The sequence below is a fragment of the Tachysurus vachellii genome, chromosome 15 (assembly GCF_030014155.1).
Source record: "Tachysurus vachellii isolate PV-2020 chromosome 15, HZAU_Pvac_v1, whole genome shotgun sequence".
NCBI lineage: Eukaryota > Metazoa > Chordata > Actinopteri > Siluriformes > Bagridae > Tachysurus > Tachysurus vachellii.
The window spans coordinates 19750609-19772002 of NC_083474.1; the positions used below are offsets into that span (position 1 = coordinate 19750609).

Genomic DNA, 21394 nt, shown 5'->3' on the forward strand with positions numbered 1-21394 from the left:
CGTCTGCTATTATTTGAACACATTCTCGCTTTATTTACCTTATCTATTGAAACGAGCGAAGCAGGAAATTGAACATGCTGTGCGGCGGTTTTAGCCACGTCCCTGTCTCGCATTGTGTGTACTCACTGGTTATTTGGTAATCAACAAGACTGATTTTATCACATACACCCTCTCACACACACACTTACACACACACACACACGCTGATGGCTTGGAAGTGATGGAACATGATGAGGTAACAGGAGCAGGGATGAAAGAGAAAAACACATTAAAGCCGGACAACTCTGAATCGCTGAGATTCCATGATACACGTTCTCCATCTAAAGCACACACCTTTCTCATGGCTGTGCTCGGATATTTATAGCAAAGGCTTGAAGCCACACACACAAACACACATACATACACACACATACATACACACATATACACACACATACACGTTATACTATAACATATAAATATATATGTATGTAAATACAAATAGATAAAAAACATGCATTTTTCATTATTTATTGAATGGAAAACTCTAATCAGGAAAACTCTTGCTGAGGTGTAAGAGAAATAAAACACTTCATAATGTGCTTTATCAGTACTTCAGGGTTGACATTACTTGACATGATTACTTTCCTATAACAGCACCCCCTCTATGTGTTTCATGTCTTGCGCAGGAATTTAAATCTTTTGCATTTTAAAATTAAACGTGCGTTTTTGTGTTCCAGCAGAAGCTCAGTGTGTCTTACTTTGAGCTTAGTGTACTTATAGGGTCCAAGCCACACACACACACACACACACACACACACACACATACCCTGATCACCACAAGAATGTCACAAGTGTATCTCAAGGCTTTAATCTTGCCACTCTAGGGTCACGTGACATCTGTAGGCCACATGATGTACACACACACACACACACACACACACACCTACACAAACACACAGTTTGTCTTACTATCCTTGGAAACAACTTCCAGTGCTAGAATGATTAATGCTGATAATTTTAATAATGTGAATGTAACCCTAAACCTAACCTCCGTAAGAATAAGATAGCCATTTATATTTGTTTTTTAGATATTGCTATAATTGTGTGGACATTTGGTCATAATACTGATATACTGTAAAAACACACACATACACACATTCACTGACCAACTGTCCATTCCTCATTCTCACTGTCTCATGGTCACAGACCACACACACACACACACACACACCATGTTGATCGGAAGCCTGCACTCAAACTGTAACCATAGCAATGCAGCTTAATTCATCTCTACACCTTCCTCCATTCCACCAACTCAGAGTTAGATTTTTTTTATCTCATGTACTGCTATTTCAACACTTTGCACAATTTCTTGGGTGTAAACATAAATTTTCCTGTTCTGATGTGGGTGACGTGGCACAAAACAGGGTGTGACATTCCTGCTCTGTCAGTGACGAGGGAACGTTAAACACAATTTGTTCCAAAAATGCGTTTATAACACCTCTCTATGAGTCTTCATCATTCATAGCTCAAGGCCAGATGGTATTTGCCTCGTGATTAAAATCCTGTCTCATTTTTAACTTTGCGTATGCACACTATTAACATCTACTTCTTACCACTTCTTCTGAGTCTTTATTTGTGATGCTATACATATATTTGTATCTTCCATGCATGATTAATCCATAAATCTAATAGACATCTGTTCATTTTACGCGCTGAAGGAGGGAAGTGTCTTCTTTCTTAAACGAATAATACCATTTATGTCATGTAGGTTTCTTCCATAAACAATTAAGCAAATGAGCAATTTAATTTAAATGCTCAATTTAAATTAAGCAGCTCCAGGGACTGGGGTTCGAGCTCATGTGACCGTCTATGTTGAGTTTTTTCTTGTTCTTATCTGTCTGGGTTTCTGGTTTCCTCCTGAAGAATTTTTTGACAAGTAGGAGGATTGTCCACATTCAAATTTCACTTTTAACTTGTATTATAAAATATTATAAAAATGTAATCAATAAGGTAAAAATAAAGTGAATTAAAAATAAAGAATTAAATAATGATAAAAAAATTAAAATAAACAATTAAACAATTTAAATAAAAACATTTAAATACATTTTGAGATGCAGTGAAAGGCTTTTATTGAATGACTGTGTTATATGAAATTATTACAAATCAATCAAATAGAATGAGGGCAGATGTTAAAGAATAATTAAATTAAAATTTAATTTTAATTAAAAAAATTTTTTTAAATAAAGAACAAATTAAGACATTAAAATACAGCACAGCATGCACTGAAAGGTTTTTAATGACTGACTGTATTATAATATATTATAAAATTAGAATTATATAAAATAAGGTCGAACAATTAAAGAAGTAAATTAAAAATTAAGAATTCCTTAAAAAAAAATAAATAAGTACGACATACAGTGAAAGGTTTTTAATGACTGCCTGTATTATAATATATTATAAAAATATAATCAAATAGAATGAGGACAAAAAAGTAAAGAAGTAAACTTAAAATAAAAAATTGAAAATAAAGAATTAAATAAAAAATTACGGTACGACATGCAGTGAAAGTCTTTTAATAACTGACTGTATTATAATATGTTATATAAAAATAATTAAATAGAATAAGATCAAAGAAATAAAGAAGTAAATTTAAAATAAATAATTACAAATAAAGAATTAAATTAAAAATTGTAAATGGTATGACATGCCGTGTTTGTATTATATTATATTATAAAACTATACATAAATAAAAAAAGATAAAAATTAAAGAAGTAAATTAAAAATTAAGAATTACCTTAAAGAAAATAATAAATTACAGTACAACATGCAGTGAAAGGCTTTTAATGACTGCTTGTATTATACTATAAAAATGTAATCAAGTAAAATATGATAAAAATATATACAGAAAATAAAATAAAAATCATTAAAAAATATCTAATAAAATAAAGGTCAATAATACAAGATAAAAATAAAAGAAATATGAAATTTAATAAGATATTGAAAATTGCTGCAGAAAGCAGAGTAACAAATTATATAAAGTGTGATTAGCTGAAAAACTAACCAGTGGAAAATAAAGACCAGAATCTAATAAAAGATGCAGGATATGAAATGGTACAGTTAGTGATGAATGTTTGTATGAATAACTGACTTAGGAATAAACAACAGTCTGAACTGCTCCAGAGACTGTAGGTGTGAATGCATGTTGTATTCCTGCCAGGATAAACATGACCGGGATCAAATCCTCACTGAAGATGAAGGAACAGATTTGTTGTGATGTTCTTATTGCTGTATTTCACACCAAACCACAGGAATGTTCTTATAGAGTGTTAATACTCTCTCTTTTCTTCTTTAGGATCGACAAGCCCAGTGTTGCAGCTCTGAAAGCCAGGTGAGTCATCAGCTTTACATACTAATCTAGTAAGTGCAGAGAATTTAGAGTTAAGAGAAATTAGAGATAATGTGTCAAAACCTTGATAAATCACTTAAGCTTGGAAGGATACAGACAAAAAAATGTACTCTGGATAAAATTTTAATGCAGTGGTGAATTAAATAGTAAATATCTTAAACATTGGGGGTTGGGGATATGAGTCACACCTTCCACGTGTGTGTGTGTGTGTGTGTGTGTGTGTGTGTGTGTGTGTGTGTGTGTGTGTGTTATGCTTTGGCGGGTTTCCTCCAGGTTCTCCAGTTTCCTATTGTGTGTGTGTGTGTGTGTGTGTGTGTGTATGTTGCCCCGTGATGTGTTGACACCCTGTCCAGTATGTCCCCTGCCTTGTGCCCCGCGTCCCTGGGATAAACTCCAGGTTCTGAAGGTCCTGTCTAGTTTAAGCAGTATAGAAAATAGAAGAATGGATGGATGTATGGATGGATGGACATTTTTAATTGATGAAATTAGCTGATTAACACGATTCTTTATAGCTGTATTTCCTATATTAATGAACTTTGATAGGATGCTCTCAACTAAAATGTGAATTCACTTCATGTTGTTCCATATTTTCATTTTTTAATTAATTTCTTTAAAAATAATATTTTTTTATTTTCACTCTTTTTTCTTCTTCTTTAATTATTTAACCTCAGTCTATTTGATTATATTTTTATAATATATTATAGTACAGTCATTAAAACCCTTTCACTGCATCTTGTACCATATTTTAATATTTTAATTAAATTCTTTACTTTTAATTCTTTAATAATTCTTAAAGAAAAAAATTAAGTTTAAATAAAATCAAGGAGTAAAAATCACTGTTTGGAAATTGATTTAAAGTTCAAATGAAACTTTTCATTATCAATAATACTCGAGTTAAATGTTTATATTAATATTATAAGTCTAGAAAAGAAATCGGATAATGCAAATGCCTTTTATCCCTGATTACTAAGAATACAAATTGAGGATATAAAGGAATATTTATATAGCAGTATGACACACACACACACACACACACACATACACACACACACACAAACACACACACACACACGCACACACACACACACACACACACACACACACTCTTACATTTAAATCCTTCAGGATCACTTAATAAAATATTCATGCAATCGCTATGTAGATGTTCTAAACATTCCAAATGTAGCTGTGACTCAAAAAGAAAAAAAAAACACAGTGGTGCCGAAGAGGAAAATTTCCTCTCACTGCCTAACTCTTAATCCCCTCAATGCCTTAACCCATTTCATGCCTTACATTTCACCATTAAAGATACAAAACATCTGGTTCCACATCCTAATCCTCAGAGATTACCATCTTCGTGCAGCAGATAGCTTTAATTTAATCCCGTCTTGTTTTAACTGATGACACGCGATTCTCTAATCTGATTGGTCAGAGCGTGTAGTAGACTGATTGTAGTTGCAGCTGTAATTCAGATCGAATATTTACATTTACAGCATTTAGCAGACGCCCTTATTTAGTGACGTGACATACGGCTAAGTACGGTGACCCATACTCAGAATTTGTTCTCTGCATTTAACCCATCCAAAGTGCACACACACAGCAGTGAACACACACACGCCGTGACCACACACCCGGAGCAGTGGGCAGCCATTTATGCTTGGGGGAGTAGTTGAGGTAATTGCCGGCCTGAGACTCGAACCCACAACCTTAGGGTTAGAAGTCAAACTCTCTAACTATTAGGCCACGAATCCAGAGCGACTTACATTTTATCTCATTTATATACAACTGAGCTATTGAGGGTTAAGGGCCTTGCTCAGGGGCCCAGCAGTGGGAACCTGGTGGACGTAGGAATCAAACTCACAACCTTCTGATTGGTAGCCCAACACCTTAACCACTAGACTACCACATCCCACACATCGAATATGACCTCGAATATTCCAATATGTTGTTGTTACGTTTTTTAACATTTAAGGAAGGAGTATCCAGTGTCAGCTGCTGATTTGTGGTTTCCTTGGTAACATGACATGAGGATGAGAGCGAGATAAAAGAGAAGGTGGTGATGGAACAACAGTTTAAGGTGCTAACTTGTATGTGTTAATAGTTACTAACTTGTCTGGTGAACATTCCACAACCTGACTATACACACAATATGTTGTGTTTATTCCTAAAATACAAATAAAAATAATTATTGGTAAGTTGTTGTTGTGTAACACCCTGTGGTGTTTAACTCCTTACATGTAAGCCGGGAGCGAAATCTCAATATCTCAATTTAGCAGCTTAAACTGTCGTTCCTTCACCACCTTCTCTTTTATTTCTCTCTTTTTTTAAATGAAATGTAAACCTGACATTGCAGCGATATTGCTGTGCCATATTTTTTCCTTATTGTTTTTTCCCGCCGTCTCGGCCTGGGATCAGGTTTCATAATGAGAGAAGATGAAGAAGATGACGAACAGAGAGATAAACATCAAAGCTGGCTGATAAGAGTGGGCACAGGTGTTTTTAGAGGCTTTTGTTCCAGCCTTTTGTGTGTGTCCATTGAAAAAAATAAAACTAAATTTGTGAACATTCATCATGCACACTGCATATGATTTGATACATCTACAGGTTTCATAGTGTGTAAATTTCAATCAACGCACCAATAGACCCCATTACATGTCAGGATCCGTGGAAATCAGTCTATTAGTGTGTGTGTGTGTGTGTGTGTGTGTGTGTGTTTGTAAGCAGGCTGTTGTTACAGAAGATCTATTTCCCTTTGATTGACACTACAAAGCGAGTCGTCTGTTTTTAACCTGCTGCACTGAGCAGCATTCATATGTACAGCATAATCAAGTGTGTGTGTGTGTGTGTGTGTGTGTGTGTGTGTTTATACCAGGGCTTTTGTCTATGTAATAAAGATAAGTGCTTTCTGAATTATTGAAAAGTGTGTGTGTGTGTGTGTGTGTGTGTGTGTGAGAGAGAGAGAGAGAGAGAGAGAGAGAGAGAGTAAGAGAGTGAGAGTGAGAGTGTGTTATCAGAGCGGACACATAGACAAACCGTGTCTCTTGATGTTGCTCTTCACCCTCTTTGCTAAAGAGATAAAGATGCCTCGCAAAATCTGGTGAGTGGTGTGATGTTACTTCAGACAGTATGATACGACTGTGTTTCAAACATGTGCTTGTGGTTATGCTCGTGCGTGTGTGTGTGTGTGTGTGTGCGTGTGCATGTGTGTGTGTGTACTCACTAGTTTGCTAAAGGACATGTATGCTTTCCTTTTTTTTTTTAAAGCAGAAATAGAATGTAGCATAATTGCTCTCAGGTTCAGAGATTGCTAAGAAGAAATTAAGGATACATAAACAAATAGTTTAATTTTTTTCATAGTTTTCTAGTCTAAAAATATATTTGTTTACATATTAATCCATTGTCTATTTTGATTTTAAACTACAGAAGGTGTTTTTTTGAGTATTTATCATCTGTATGTGAGTGGGAGTGGGCTAAAGGCCACAGATGGAAATGTGGGCGTGTCTTAGTCTATATATGGACATGTTCAAGTTAGTGCTTCATGAAGTCAATTAATATGCAATACACTGCAATATTTTAAAACAAACAACTGGAATTTTCTATCTATCTATCTATCTATCTATCTATCTATCTATCTATCTATCTATCTATCTATCTATCTATCTATCAAATGTTAGTAGTTGTTACAGAGATTTTGATAATGAAGGTGATAACAGTATCATACAGGCTAACATATAAATTACATATAAATTATAAACAAGCATTATATTTATTTGTTTTCTAAATTATAAATTTATATTTTGCCACTCAAGGCTGAAAAGGCAATCATTAGATGTCATATATTCACAGTCACATTCACAAATGTTGCTAGCTAGCTAATTAATATGTCATTTCTGAGAGAACTTTTCAAAGTCAATATTTAGCACTAGTGCTAATGTGCTAATTTATACTTTAGCATATAATGCTAGCTTGACCTGACATGATTTGTCAGACATTTTTTATAAATTCTTTGCTAAGAAAACATCGTTTTCTAATACGTTTTACTTCAACAAAAAGCTCACTGTATTTAATTTAATACTCACAAATGTTCAGATTTGTCATTAATAAGGATAACTATCTAGCTAACTTTATCCAACCTGACAGCATTTCTCAGAGGATATAAAAATTCACAAATACTTATAATCTTGTAGCGATACTACGGCTAACCTGAGAAGTAGTATTAATAAAATATATTAATAATTCTCACTTCTATCACTGGATATCTATCATGAGCTGAATTTATGTGAAGTTATATTCAGTCATATTTATAATCTTCAGTAATAATGCTAGCTCACTAGCTAGCGAATATGAGTAACCCTGACAGGATTCCTGAGAGTTACATCCTTAATTGGATGAGCGATCCTGACCAGTCTTTTTTATAGGAAAAATGTATACATTTTTATAACTTCTCTTCAAATATTAAACAGCTAGCTTGCAAGAGGGAAGATTCCTGAGAAGATTTTGGAGTTACGCTTTTAATTGTCTTTGCTAGTTCTAACAAACAAGCTAGGATGAGCGATCTGACAAGACAAGAAAATATTTAAGTTATATTTATAAATAACTATCATTTTCTCTGCTCCAGCTAACAAACTGGCTAGCATGAGCGAACCTGACAGGATTTCTCTCCGGATTATTAAATTAAATTTATAAACGCTTATAATTTTCTCTGCAAAGGTTAACAAGCTAAGTAGCATGAGGGGACCCGCAAGATTTCTTAGAAGTTATCATTTCCGAGAGGATTTTCTGAGTTCTATTTATAAATATTTATAATTTTCTCTTTTGACTGAAAACTTTTGATTTGTGAATCTGAAAGAGTGAAAGCGAATTTGACAAGATTTCTGAGCACTATTTATTTATTACATTCATAAAAGTTTAAATGCCTTACAAGATTTCTGTCAAAATCTTTTATATTTTTGAGGATTTATATTTATAAATATCCTATTATTCTTTTCTAAGATGGCATTTTCTAGCTGGCCTGAGCGAACCTGACAAGATTCTGTGAGGATTTTTGATCTATATTTAGAAGTATATGTCCCAAATGTATTAGAACAGATTTTTATGCCAACAATCGACTATTTAAAAGTAAATTATACTTACGATGTTTATAGGGAATATGGAGTAAGACACCATCTTGGACTGAGCCAGAATCTACTTTAGCTTCCACAACAGAGGGATTTTGCAGTGTTTCATGTTGAAGAGATGGAAAGCGAAGCATTTAGTGGGCTGTAGATGACACTCTACATGAAGCCTTCTCTTCATAAAGCAGCTTATGCTGTCATAAGAATTCACGCCACGTGAGCTGCAATATAATTATCTCCTGCCATGTGCAGCTATTAACTTGGAGACAAATGAAAAAGATGTCGTGTTATAATGAGTGGGTTATTAACAGGCTCTGCAAGGGCATTGTGCTTCATAAAGCAGAGTTCATTGTTTGGAAAGACCTTTTGGCATGGGTTCCAATTGGGAAATAATTTTACCACTGCACTTTCCAGACCTGGAGTTCCAGACCTAAATTAAAACAGGATGTATGGGAAGGTACGGTCAGGGACTTAAGACCAATTTGAAACTTTTATTTAAGAGACGCTCGAAAGGCACCATGAGCAAACAAGATCAAGCACAAAATCCAATTTTAAGTTAACATCCCAAAGTGTTTATTCCAATTCTGACAATTTAACACCGCTAAAGTTTTTAACCTTTTTTCTACCTCTACATTTATTAATAAAGGATACACACTTTTTTTATCCTATTGTGGAACTTCCAAGAATTCGGTTTTCTTCATTACTTATGAACAATTTGTTTACCACAAAACTTAAACTCTGAAGACTTTCCCCACATCAGAAATCTTAAAGAGCTTATTTACATCTGATGTAAGGAGGTGAACAGAAGCAGTCCACAGTTTAGTACATCGGTTGAGATACTGTATGTAATCTGCCTTACTTCTTAACTACTCTTTTTGATTTCGCGTAATCTAGAGGCCTTTGCCTTTCATATAAGCCACTTCTGATTCCAAATGATCAACTAGAAGTCAAGCTATTATTTGTTGTTCCTACAACTTGGATAGGCGACAAGACTTTTGTCAGGGAGTGTACTGTATGAGTGGAAGAAATTAAAACAAAATTACAATAACAATCCCATAACCCACTATTAACTGAACTAATACTTGAATATGAACTAATAATGAGCTGAGGCATGAACTAATGATGAACTACTGAAGAGCTAACTTTAACTACGATGTGAGCCTTTTGAATTCATGCATGAATAAATAACGACCACCTTTCTTATAGAGCATGAACACATGAACTCACATGTACTAACATGCTCTTACAGTGTTTTTTAACACTATTATTTTATTTGATAGCAGAGCATTTCAGATTTAGACACAGATAAAGAAAGACTTCAGAAGATTTTCTGAATTTTTTCTGGAGATTTTTCTGGAGCTGGACATCATAAATTTTTACAAAAGATATAGGGTTTGGAATGAATTGTAGATTTACAGGTGTTTGTGTGTGTGTCTGTGAGAGAGAGAGAAAGAGAGAGAGAGAGAGAGAGAGAGAGAGAGAGAGAGAGAGAGAGAGAGAGAGAGAGAGAACTTGTGGGGATCCAGTATTGTTTTGCCCTTCAAAATGTTTTATATATTTCTTTATATTATATCTATATATTACAAAACTTTTATATTATTCTTTATATTAACGTTCTGTTCTATGTTTATGTTCTGTAAAGCTGCTTTGAGACAATGTCAATTGTAAAAAGCGCTATACAAATAAACTTGAATTGAATTGAACACTGTTTTTAAGTCTTGGCACCCCAGCATACTGTATAGTGATGCCTCTTGCTCTGTGTGTGTTTTACACTGTGTGTGGTCCTTGTGACAGGGTTAATTTTTGTCATCACCTCAGCAAGAATGCGAAGACACACACAACGCAACAAAAGAGCCATTAGAGAGCAAGAACAATTAGTGTCACAGGCTTACTATCTTCCCCTTTCACATTACACATTACATAGTCTCTCTCTCTCTCTCTCTCTCTCAAACACACGCACACCCAAACACATACACACACAAACAGAGCAACAGCCCATTATTCACCGCAGACAAATAAAAAGCAGATAAAGGAGCTGCACAAAGATACAGTACATCTATATTCAGGAGCACCTACGCAGGCACCCACACACCACCTGGACTTACGACTTTGTAGCAAGGTGGATGTATTAACCATCTGAGAAAAATATTTTCTTCCTAGTGTATTCGTGTGACTAGTTTAATGTTTTTTAGACCGTCTTTAATTAACCACCGTAAGCATGTACAGGACATTCAGTTTTTCGTTTATTCATTTTCAGTAAGTTCTTTTTCCTGGTGATGGCCAGAATAGATTTATAGCCAGTCCCAGGAACACTGAGAATGAGGGAATAATATACCTTGGGACTAGATATTTTGGGAGATGGACATTATCTAAAACTCCACACAGACAAAAACCTGAGCTTATGATCAAACTTTGAACTCTGAAGCTGTGAGGCAGCAACACTACGATTTAAGGTTTCCCTCAGAGGGACAAGCTAAAAAAGAAAAAATTCCAAATTCTAATCTTCGAAATGTAATTAGTCTCTGCTAGTGTTATTCCACCTGGGGAAAAATAGCACATTAAACTTGAGGCCATAATCTCAGCTTCTGGTTAAACGTGCTTTAACAATTTATATTCCTCACACATGTATTACTTACTCTCAGGCATTGTTATATGATACACAAAACATTTTCTGAGTTGTTCAGTATTAAAGAATACAGACTTATGGCAAAAAACGAACAAACAAACAAACAAACAAAAAATGATATGGATTTCTGGCAGGAGCAGGTCCTCTTGTGCACCACTAGATGGAAACACTGTCATGAAGAGCGTGATTGTCAAAATATGATGCATTTCCCCTTATTGTCCTATAGAGGGAGTACTATTGCAAATCTCTTATCTTTTCTACTTGTGTGACTGAAACTCATCTCCTGCAGAGAATTGTTGCAAAATCAGGTTTTATTCAACTCAAATGAGGTTTAAAAAATAAACTTTGGTAAATTTTGAGATCTTTGTGAATCAAAACATGCATTAAGTGTTTTAGAGGTGGAAATGAGCAATAAACTGCATAGTTTTTTGTTGTTTTTTTGTTAAAGCTGATAAAGATATTCATTTCTGATTTATTTGTATTAACCTGAAAAGTTTAGCTTAAGGAAAATATACACTATTGTCCAAGTGGTGCTGTGGCTTCAGCTTCTGTGTAAAAGAAATCATGACAATATTAACATCTGTGCTTAATAGCTAGTAATCATTGGGATTTTATTTTATTTTATAACATGCTTATGTCTCTGTTTTTACTTGAATGGATTGGGGGGGATTCCTTTTGTCAGTATTGAAATGCCAGAAAGAACTTTCCACATGAATCTTGACTCATCAGGTATGGATCAGTTCCCAGGTGTTTAAAATACAAACACTGATTCAAATACAGATTCACTGGCTGAGAGAAGATTGAATCTTGCTCTGGCTCAAATAATTCACTGATTCAGATACTGATACAGTGAATGTAAAAGAATTGAATCTCACTCATGACTCAGACAATTCACCGATTCAAACGCTGATCCACTTAACGAGAGAGGAGTCAATCTCTCCTTTGTCTCAGAGGATTCACTGATTTAAACTATGATACTCTGTATGAGAGAGGAATGAATCTTGCTCATGGCTCAAAAGAGTCACTGATTCAAACACTGACCCACTGAATGATAGAGGAATCCAGCTTGGTCTTTGTCTCAAATGATTTACTGATTCAATCCCTTGCCCACTGAATGAGAGAGAAGTGAACCTTGGTCTTGATTCAAATGATTCACTGATTCCAATTCTTTCTTGATGATTGAAAATGGTTTGAAACCCAGCCTTGACACAAAAGATTTAAGAATTCCACTGGGGTATGGATCGGGTCACTGATGTTTCAGTCTGCAATTTAGGATTGCAATTTCCGAAGCTCATCAACGGCATCAACCAAAGGCATGGTAATAAATGATAGCAATTTGTTTCCTTAATTTGTTCATCAATTCTTGATAACTTGTTCAAAACGACTAATCATTTCTAAACAAAACACACTTACTGTATAGCCACAGTGCACAACCCTGGCCTATGCGAAACATTAAATTCCTGCTTCTGGTTTAAATGGCTAACAAACAATGCTATTCTACCACATGCAACCAGCGCTAAGCTTTGTGTTGTACAAAGTAGAGAAGTTCTCACATGTGAGTGAATCTCCAGTGCCTCGTCGACAGATATAGCACTGTAATAATACTCCTGTAGAAATGAACCAGACTCTAGAGGGGTTTGTTGTCATGTCAAAAGTGCTCACTGACAACTGAAGTGTTGATTGCGTCACCATTTTCCATTAAACCACACTCTACGTGTTTGTTAACGGCCGGTGTTGGGGTAGCATAGCAGTGTTGATGCTTCACAGATGCAGGGTCTCGGGTTTGATCCTATTACTCGTATCTCCAGGTACTTCAGAAGGAACACAGTACACATAAAATCCATATCAATCTGTGTTGGGGAAGATAAATCTTCTTGTTACTAAGATGACCTAGATAGTAGGTTGAGTTAAACGCCAAATCAGGACCACAGAGACCTTGTTCAAAGAAAACAACTTACAGGATTGTCAGAACTGCATCATCAAAGTGGCACAAAACCAAAAATATTTCTGTAGATGGCTAGCCTCACAAGCCTCACATCTAGCCCTTTGGTAAAAAAGGTACATCTGCGAATCTTAGCAACTTATCTGTTGGCAAATACGAGGCAACATTCAAGCAACACTCACCGTTTTTCTTATTTCAACTTGGACATTTCCCATCAATCAGCCAGCTCTTCTTTATCATATGACAGCTACCCACATATCAAATCCAAGTTTTTTCATAAAAATGCAGCTCTGCCTTATCAGGTCTGCCTTGAATCTCTGAGCTTAGGGGTTTGATCCCTGCCTCTTCATCTCTAAATAGTGTATGAATATGTATATCGTCGCTGTCAGGCAGAATCCTCGTATCTCCAAAACCGTTATTTTTCAGGAAATGAAAAAAACGGCGTACCTTATCTGCAGTGCACAGGGTTTAGTCCGCATTGCAATGGATTGTCTTGCGCTAAATTCCTGTCCTCAGACGAGCACCAGAACTAGCGGGGGTCAAGATTTTTTTTTCTTTGAGCCCAGTGTTTTGAAGACATTTACCTCAGAAGACGTGTTGATTCGTTGCGACTCTTCTTGAGGAGAAATATGCCGCGAAGCTCTCCCACGGAGTGAGGAAGAGGTGGACAGTTGAAGTGTCCAATGGAGTTATGAGATTTGCGCTCAAGCTATTTTCAAGACTTTAGATTGGTTAATAACTTGTAAAAATAACAGACCCACGTGGGGACTGACCAATAGCATCGATATGTGAAAAAATATGAAATTGACCAAATTTGGACATACGAGGTTTCCGCCCGACAGCGACGATATATGATCTGTAACGTCTGCGGGCGGACGGCACCGGTGGCGGGGATTGAACGCGAATAACCCTTCTGGCTTGATCGCCAGAAGCAAATCAAACTTGCAGGATTCAGTGCGTGCGCTGCTTTATTAACATAACAAAACTAACAAAACTTACATTAAACATGACAGAAACAAAACATGACTATGACATAAAAACCTAGATATAACAACGTCTGACCTTACGGCTCATGCACCACAACAATGACTGATGATCTGATCAGGCATATTTTAAGCAGTACATCAAGGTAAAAAAGAAACAGGTGAGATAGAGAGAAAACACGATAAACAGGATAGGAAAACCCACATGGAAACAATAACAAGTTGGGCGATGAGAACACCAGACAACACCCACTCTGTGATGGTTTGGCACCCCATCTTGGGTGTCCAGGGTGTCTCCTGTGTTGTGCCCCAAGTCCCCTAGGGTAGTGTCCAGGCTCACGGTAACCCTTTTTGGCATAAGCACAACAGAATATGATAGATTTTTGTATTATGCAGATAAATTCACATATCAAATTGATTTGACTCTCATAGCATATTGATTTGGATCATTTCAAGTACCTTCTTTATAGATCTGAAAAACTTGCATCCTTCCCCAGCTCTGCTTGTTTCCTCTGTGCTGCTGATCCGATTCATGCCATCGTGGATGGCCTTAATCTGTCCTTGATGTATGGATCCTCTCATCCAGCTGCCTGCTACTCCTGCTAAATATTTACCCCATTCACTTCCGAGTGACACGGCTCACAATGACCTGAGAGTGGCTCCATCTGTTAGCTGGGTTTTAATGAGGCTTTTAAGAGCCCATAAAGTCTTCTACCGCCCATGAACGAGGACGATGTTTTGGGTGTCCTCCTGATTCCTGGAAGAACAGTGAACCCCTGGAGGCTTGAACTCTGATCTGCAAATCTGCTAGCATCGGCTTTACTCCTTTAATCTGGCTCATTTGTGATGATCGATTGGATATCAGAGCCACTGTGTTTGGTGCTAGGGCAGGTGATTGAGATAAGATTGGCATTCAATAAGATTTGCAGACACCGGAGATGGCTGGGCCGATTGTTGGCATATGATGTGCTGAAAATGTGACATTGAATGACAATTTATGACTTCAATCTCTTTTGTTATGATAAAGTACAATCAATGATGGTGGTGATATTCACAGTGACCGAAGATGGCTGTACTTTTCTCGAATGGCTTAAAGGTGTAAATGGCCATTTGTGTGGTGGCCTGGGGAAACAGTTCACATGGTTATATTGATTGTATAGCAGTTTATAAAACATTTTGGTATTATTACACTCCAACACAGTAAAAATCCTAATATCAATGTAAGAAGCTACACCTCCCTCTATATTTATATCCTCATCTTCTGAATACCGAAAACCAACTTTTTTCGACTATAACATAAGAAATGAGTTCCTGCTTTGATTATTAGCATCATTAGCATCAGTGGGTCACATGTCCTGAAGTAAAAGTCACTCGAGCCTCTTGGTCATCTCTTCACTCCAACGATCTCTGTTCAAGCTGTCATTAATATGAGCTGAACTCATTGCTATCTTTTCCGTTAACATTTTCTCACAATCGTCTGCTGTCATCCATTTAAAGTACCTTCTGATTTCCGCATTGATGACGATGTCACGATGGACATTTTAAATCAATTTTGAATCAAACTCTTTCAGCTGTCGTGTTGGTGTGAGGGTTTCTTGTTTCCAGTTCACTTGAGAGGTTGTTGTGGACTTTCCAGAGAAAATCAGATACACTGGTGTGCAGGTTTCTTTTTTATAAGCTTTACAAATCTTTTGGATGCGGATAATGGGAAGGGGGGGGGGGGGGGTCGGTGGTGTTGTTCACTTATTCTCTCTCTTTCTTTCTGTTTCTTTTGTAAGCAGTTCCTTCCAGCTGAGCTCGTTATTGTGCCGTCTTACGCAAGCTGCCTCTCGGTTTACTTAGCCTTCCATTTTTTTCATGTATTCTTGTGTTCGGTCACATGGATTACAAACATTTTATTAGTTTGTTGTGGCAAAAATAAGTTAAATTAAAACATTTCTGGCTTTAAATTTTAATCGTTTCCTTAAAGCAAACTGAACAGATAGAGAACAATTTGAATGTGTTGCTTGTTAAACTAACTTGCAAGAGTAAACTTATTTCATACTTTATTTAAAAAAAAAACAACAACAAAAAAACAAAAAAAGAACTAAACAAAATTTGAAAAACATTTGAGTTTGTTTCCTTAAACTACACTATGAAAAGAAAATGTTCTTTATCCCCTGTTCTTTATTCTAGGCATCTAGAGGGTTCTATTGGGTCTTTCATATTTAGAACATATTTAGTTCTTCATACAGTAGAAACCTTTTTAAAAGTTCAATCAAAAGAACCAACTGGGTTCTTTGTAACCTGGGAAAAAGTTCTATATAGAATACTGTTTATACTGTAAGTTTATTCAATCATAAGTCATTGAGTCATTTCTTGTTATGTAACATTGAATGCAGAACTGATTTTTTTTTTCTTTTATATTTTTTCATTCATGTCAAGTCCATAATCTAGCAGAATAATGTCAAACGCAAAGACCAAAGATTCCTACAGAACCTTTTTTGGCATAAATTCTCTTTAGAGCTAGAACCCTAAAATCTACAGTATATTGCACCCCAGCAAACTTTTTTTAATTTTACACCCTTATGTGTGCTTCAAGACCAAAAATGCCCATTAATTTAATTCAGTTACTTTTAGATAAAAATCAGATTCATTTTTTTTTTCATTTTTTTTGCATGAATCTGTTAATCATCCTCAGTTCTAAACAATACTAATAATATTTAAAAAATTACCAATTTAATTAGCGATGTCACTAATTTGCATAAAAATACACACAAAATGACTTTAAGAGTTTCAAGATGTTGAAGTAAATGTCCGTCCGAAAAAACATGTTTTTATCAAGATTTTTATTTCTGTTTACTAGAATTTAGTGTTTAAGGTTTCTCAAATGGTTCTCAAGCTGGATGTTTTCAAACAATAATGAAAATTGCACTCAATATTACTTGAGTATTTTAATTTGTATGTAACCGGCACTACGAGTGGTGCTCAAGCAAGCTGTAATACTGCAGCTATTTATAGTGTCACGTTCCACTAGCTAGCTAAAGGTGCACTAATCCTGAGCACGCATTATATAATCAGCTTTAGTGAGCAGGTAAGTTAACCTGAGCAAGACGATTGTGTCCGGGTTTTCAGTTTGCTTCATGATCAGATGTGCATCAGTCCTCTGGGGCAAAGCCTGGTTATACTTCAGCCTGGATTGTTTGTTAAAGGCTCACCAACGGCTCATTTCTTGTTGTGTGCTTTGAGCGCTCTCGCTTCTGAGAAAAGCTGGAGGCTCGTTGCTGTTGGAAACACCAGTAGTGTGTGTGTGTGAACAAATACACAGCACATGAGCTGATGTCCTTGAATTCATAGACCTACAGCACACAAGACTCAGATACGAGAAGGAAAAAAGCTTATTTTTCATCATAGAGACGTGATAAGAAGACAAAGATCCTTCTCTGAGTTTGAATGTTGGGGAGAAAAAATTAATTTTAATCTAGTCTGAGTGACCATTGAGAGTGATATTTTTTAACATCTGAAAGACAGTATAGACGAGAGAATGAAACCAATTTAAATCATTTTTTACAAGGAAGGAGGAAGGAATGACCTTTAGTGGCCTTTCAGGTTTTATATTTCTATATACTTTTATTCCACATATACATGGAGTTTAGTCACATGACTCAGTTTTTTTATCTCATTTATCACTGTAAATATAATCATTTATCACTTATAATAGATATAAATGATTTAAATTGTAAACAGTTTGCAGGGGGATTTACAGCAGGAATATTGTGTTTATATAAATTCTGTTAATGTTTTAGCAAAACGTTCTCTTTGTGCAAATCTATGCAGTTGACTCACACATACAGTATACATTTGAAACTCATTGAATCATATATATATATATATATATATATATATATATATATATATATATATATATATATATATATTTTATCCGTATAACTTACCGTAATTTAATATTGTTACAAATACCTTCCTCGCCTCTAGGACTGTGAGCCGAGCCATGCAGCACTCGTGCTACAGCAGACTTCAGTGCTATGGAACTCATTTCCATATTGTCATGTTCCATTGCCACGTTTTGTAGTTTTGTTTTTATTTACATCTTGTCTCCACCTCTGTTTTGTCACAGGCTGTATTGCCTGAAGGGGGATCGAACCCAGATCGAACCCAGATCAGACTCAAATGCACTAAATCATTTGCCAGCCCCCCTGGTGGTCTAGCAAGGAACTGCCCCAGTGTCTCAATTAATCTACTGTAATTTCCTGTTAGTTCACTTCCTGATATGTGTGTTCATTTCAGCCCTCATGTGTCTAGTGTACAGTGCAAATGATTCATGTAGTTTATGCTCCATTCCTGATTAAACAAGGCTTTTGTTCACTGTTTTGATTCGTTTTATTTACTTGTGTTTTTGCCATTTTCTGTGTGCATTACTGCAAACTCTAATACAATTAATAAATAGTACCTTAAACAATGTTGGATCTACCTTGTTTGACGCTTTTTCTTCTGGGGTTTGCCTTACAAGGAATTACATGTTTCTATTCATTTTTTTCTATTTCTACATATCCTTAAACAGAAAGGAAGTGAGCATGTTCGTTGGCTTGGGTGGAACGTTATCATAACCAGTTATTAAAACATTAACTGTGATCTCATTCAAATGTGTAAGGTATTTAGAAATAGGTAATTACCCAGGTAATGATTAAACACTTCTACCTGCTTTTGTTTATGATGTTGTACAGATGCAGTGTTAAAGGAATATTCTGTTATTCCCACTGTCTCTATCAGCTGCATGTTTAGAGAGATAAGTATTTGCATCATAATAGTCGCATGTTGTAAACATGTGCCCCAACAACTGCCCTTAGACTTTCATTGTACGTGTGTCTGAAGATTTATTTCTCTTTTTTAGTTCACGGTTATCACACTTAAACACACAAACACACACACACCCGTTACAGATGATGTAAATAGAGATAAGATTAAAACACGCTGGAGTTTTCCTTTAATAGGATCATGATACCTTAAGCATTTATGATACTGTTGCTGTAGGTTATATCTATATTTTGTTTCCCTTCATCCTTCAACAGCTGCCGGATTGAACTCGGTCAACCCCCTACACACACACACACATACACACACACACACACACACACACACACACACACACACACACACACACACACACACAACACCATTAGCACCACTCTACCATAACTGATTTATGAACCAAATTAAATAAATGACATTTGTATCAGAAGAGGCAGAAAGGACAGAGGAGAGCTGGTGAGCCGAGCCTGGATGCATTATGACAGAACAAAACAAGGCTATTCAGTCTGGAAGGTTTCCTCTCCCCAGAGAGACAGAAAGAGCTCAAGAAAGAGAGAGATATAAAAGCAGACAATGTTTGAATAGGCTCTGCCCCATGAATATATTACCAAGCCGTCATCTTATGCAGATATCGTGGAACGATTACACGTTCGGATCCGACGGAGCTCGGAAAAAGGGGTTGGAGATGATCATCTCTCTCGGCAGGCCCGAAAGGTCGGGCAAAAAAAAATTTAGCACGCTGCATTTAGATGAGAGAGGACGAGCAGACGTCTGGTGTTTACAAACAGTTTCAAGTTTCTGTGTTAAACCAAAAAACTTCATCTAAATCTACTCTTTCTTCTGAGTGTAGTCATGCCAAGATATTTGTGACACTCTCACTTTAACCTTTACTTACATATGACGAGTTATTTTTGACGCAGTATGACACAGTTCTGTATAAACAAAATTGTAAGAACAATAATACAGCTGTGTGCAAAAGTTTGTGCCCCCTACTAGATTCTGGATGAGATTATTGCTGTATTTGAGTGTATTCTGACACAATATGACACACAGTTCTGTATAAAAATGCTCAAACATACAGAAAGTTTGGATTCTGTGTCAGAATATTGCTAATTTTCTATTCTATTCTAATATTTCTAACGACTTTATTTAGTCACACTAAATTGAGGGAGCTTTTTTCCTTTATTTGTTATGTGTTTTCTCGGTCAGAGGTCAGATTACAAGTTTACGAGCGTCACAAAGAGTTACAGCCTTCAGTCTAATGCAGTGTTAGTGTCTTTCTACAGACTTTCAAGGTCAGCAGTTATCTAAACTGGAAAATCTTAACTTATCTCTAATCTTGTTGTTTAAATGAACCTTATAATAAACCAACTAATGCTAATTAGTTCCAAAGCTTTTTGCTTGGTTTTAACACCTTTTAATGGGGCTCAAACTCTTAGACAGTTATGAGCACTTAGGAGTTAATGGAAATCAGAAAACAGCTCTCAAAAGACCTGAAACCTAAAAATAGTGACCTTTTAGAGAGCTAGACGAGGACATAGACACACACATACACACACACACACACACACACACACTATAAATATACGGCTGAAATTTTTGATTTGTCCATTTTTTCGTTACCATTTTTTGTTACTTGGTAAACGACGATCTTACTGGTGCCATCATTTCAAAATAAGCGCTTGCAAACTTTCGCCCTCACCTTCACATCACAGCCCATTTTCAAAGTAGAAGCACCTTTTCTTCTTCATTATATAGTTTGAAGTTGCTCCACTTCAGTAATAAACCGAAACAGGAGGCGTGACCTCGAGTACGAAGCGGGAATTACATGTCAGAAGTGATTTGTAGGATAATATCTTTCCAGTTCTATATTAAGGAAGAAATAAACCACGTCATGTCATGCTGTTAAAGAAAAAGAATAAACGACGGTATAGTGTGATGAAGCGAAGTTACTCTTACCGCACTGAAGTCTATTATTTCCGCTAAAAATATCTTAAAAATGCTACTCTTCTTCTAGCTAACGACAGATCGTTTTTTTCTTAGAGTACTTTTTATCCTTTTATAGTTGCTTTTATTATTGTGGAGCACCCCTGTGAATCAGTTCCTGTCCCATTATAATAGCTATAAAAGTTTTACTTTCTTTTGCCACTGAAGAGTCCTTCAATAACATTGACTTTTTTTTTCTTTCAAATCGTTTTATAGCGAGCGCCCAATCGACAAGCCTTGCAAATAAGATGTTACCATAGAAACAGTAACGTATCGAACAAGCGTAGAATTATAAACCTGCGTTTTGCCTCGCAGCGGGAACTATTTTCCGAGCTGCTGTTATCGAAAACACCTTCTGACCAATCAGAATGAAGAATTTGACAGTGCTCTAATATATACATCTTAAATATGAATCTGTTGGGCTATTTTATGAAACGGAAATCTTACTCTTTTGGTAATCTTAGTTTTGTATCTTATACCTAGAATGAATCTAGAATCTTGTATTTGTAGCTTTAATTTCCTTAGTAACATCCCTTTATAGGT

General features: G+C 35.9%; 1 protein-coding gene across 1 annotated transcript in view; it reads left to right on the forward strand.

The window, feature by feature from the left end:
- The window catches only part of rap1gap2a (RAP1 GTPase activating protein 2a), a 98189-nt gene that overhangs the window by 2471 nt on the left and 74324 nt on the right, over window positions 1–21394 (forward strand). Inside the window, exon 2 of the mRNA XM_060888789.1 lies at window positions 3338–3373. Coding sequence (XP_060744772.1) covers window positions 3338–3373 — 36 coding nt within the window. The remainder of the gene's footprint in view (window positions 1–3337; window positions 3374–21394) is intronic.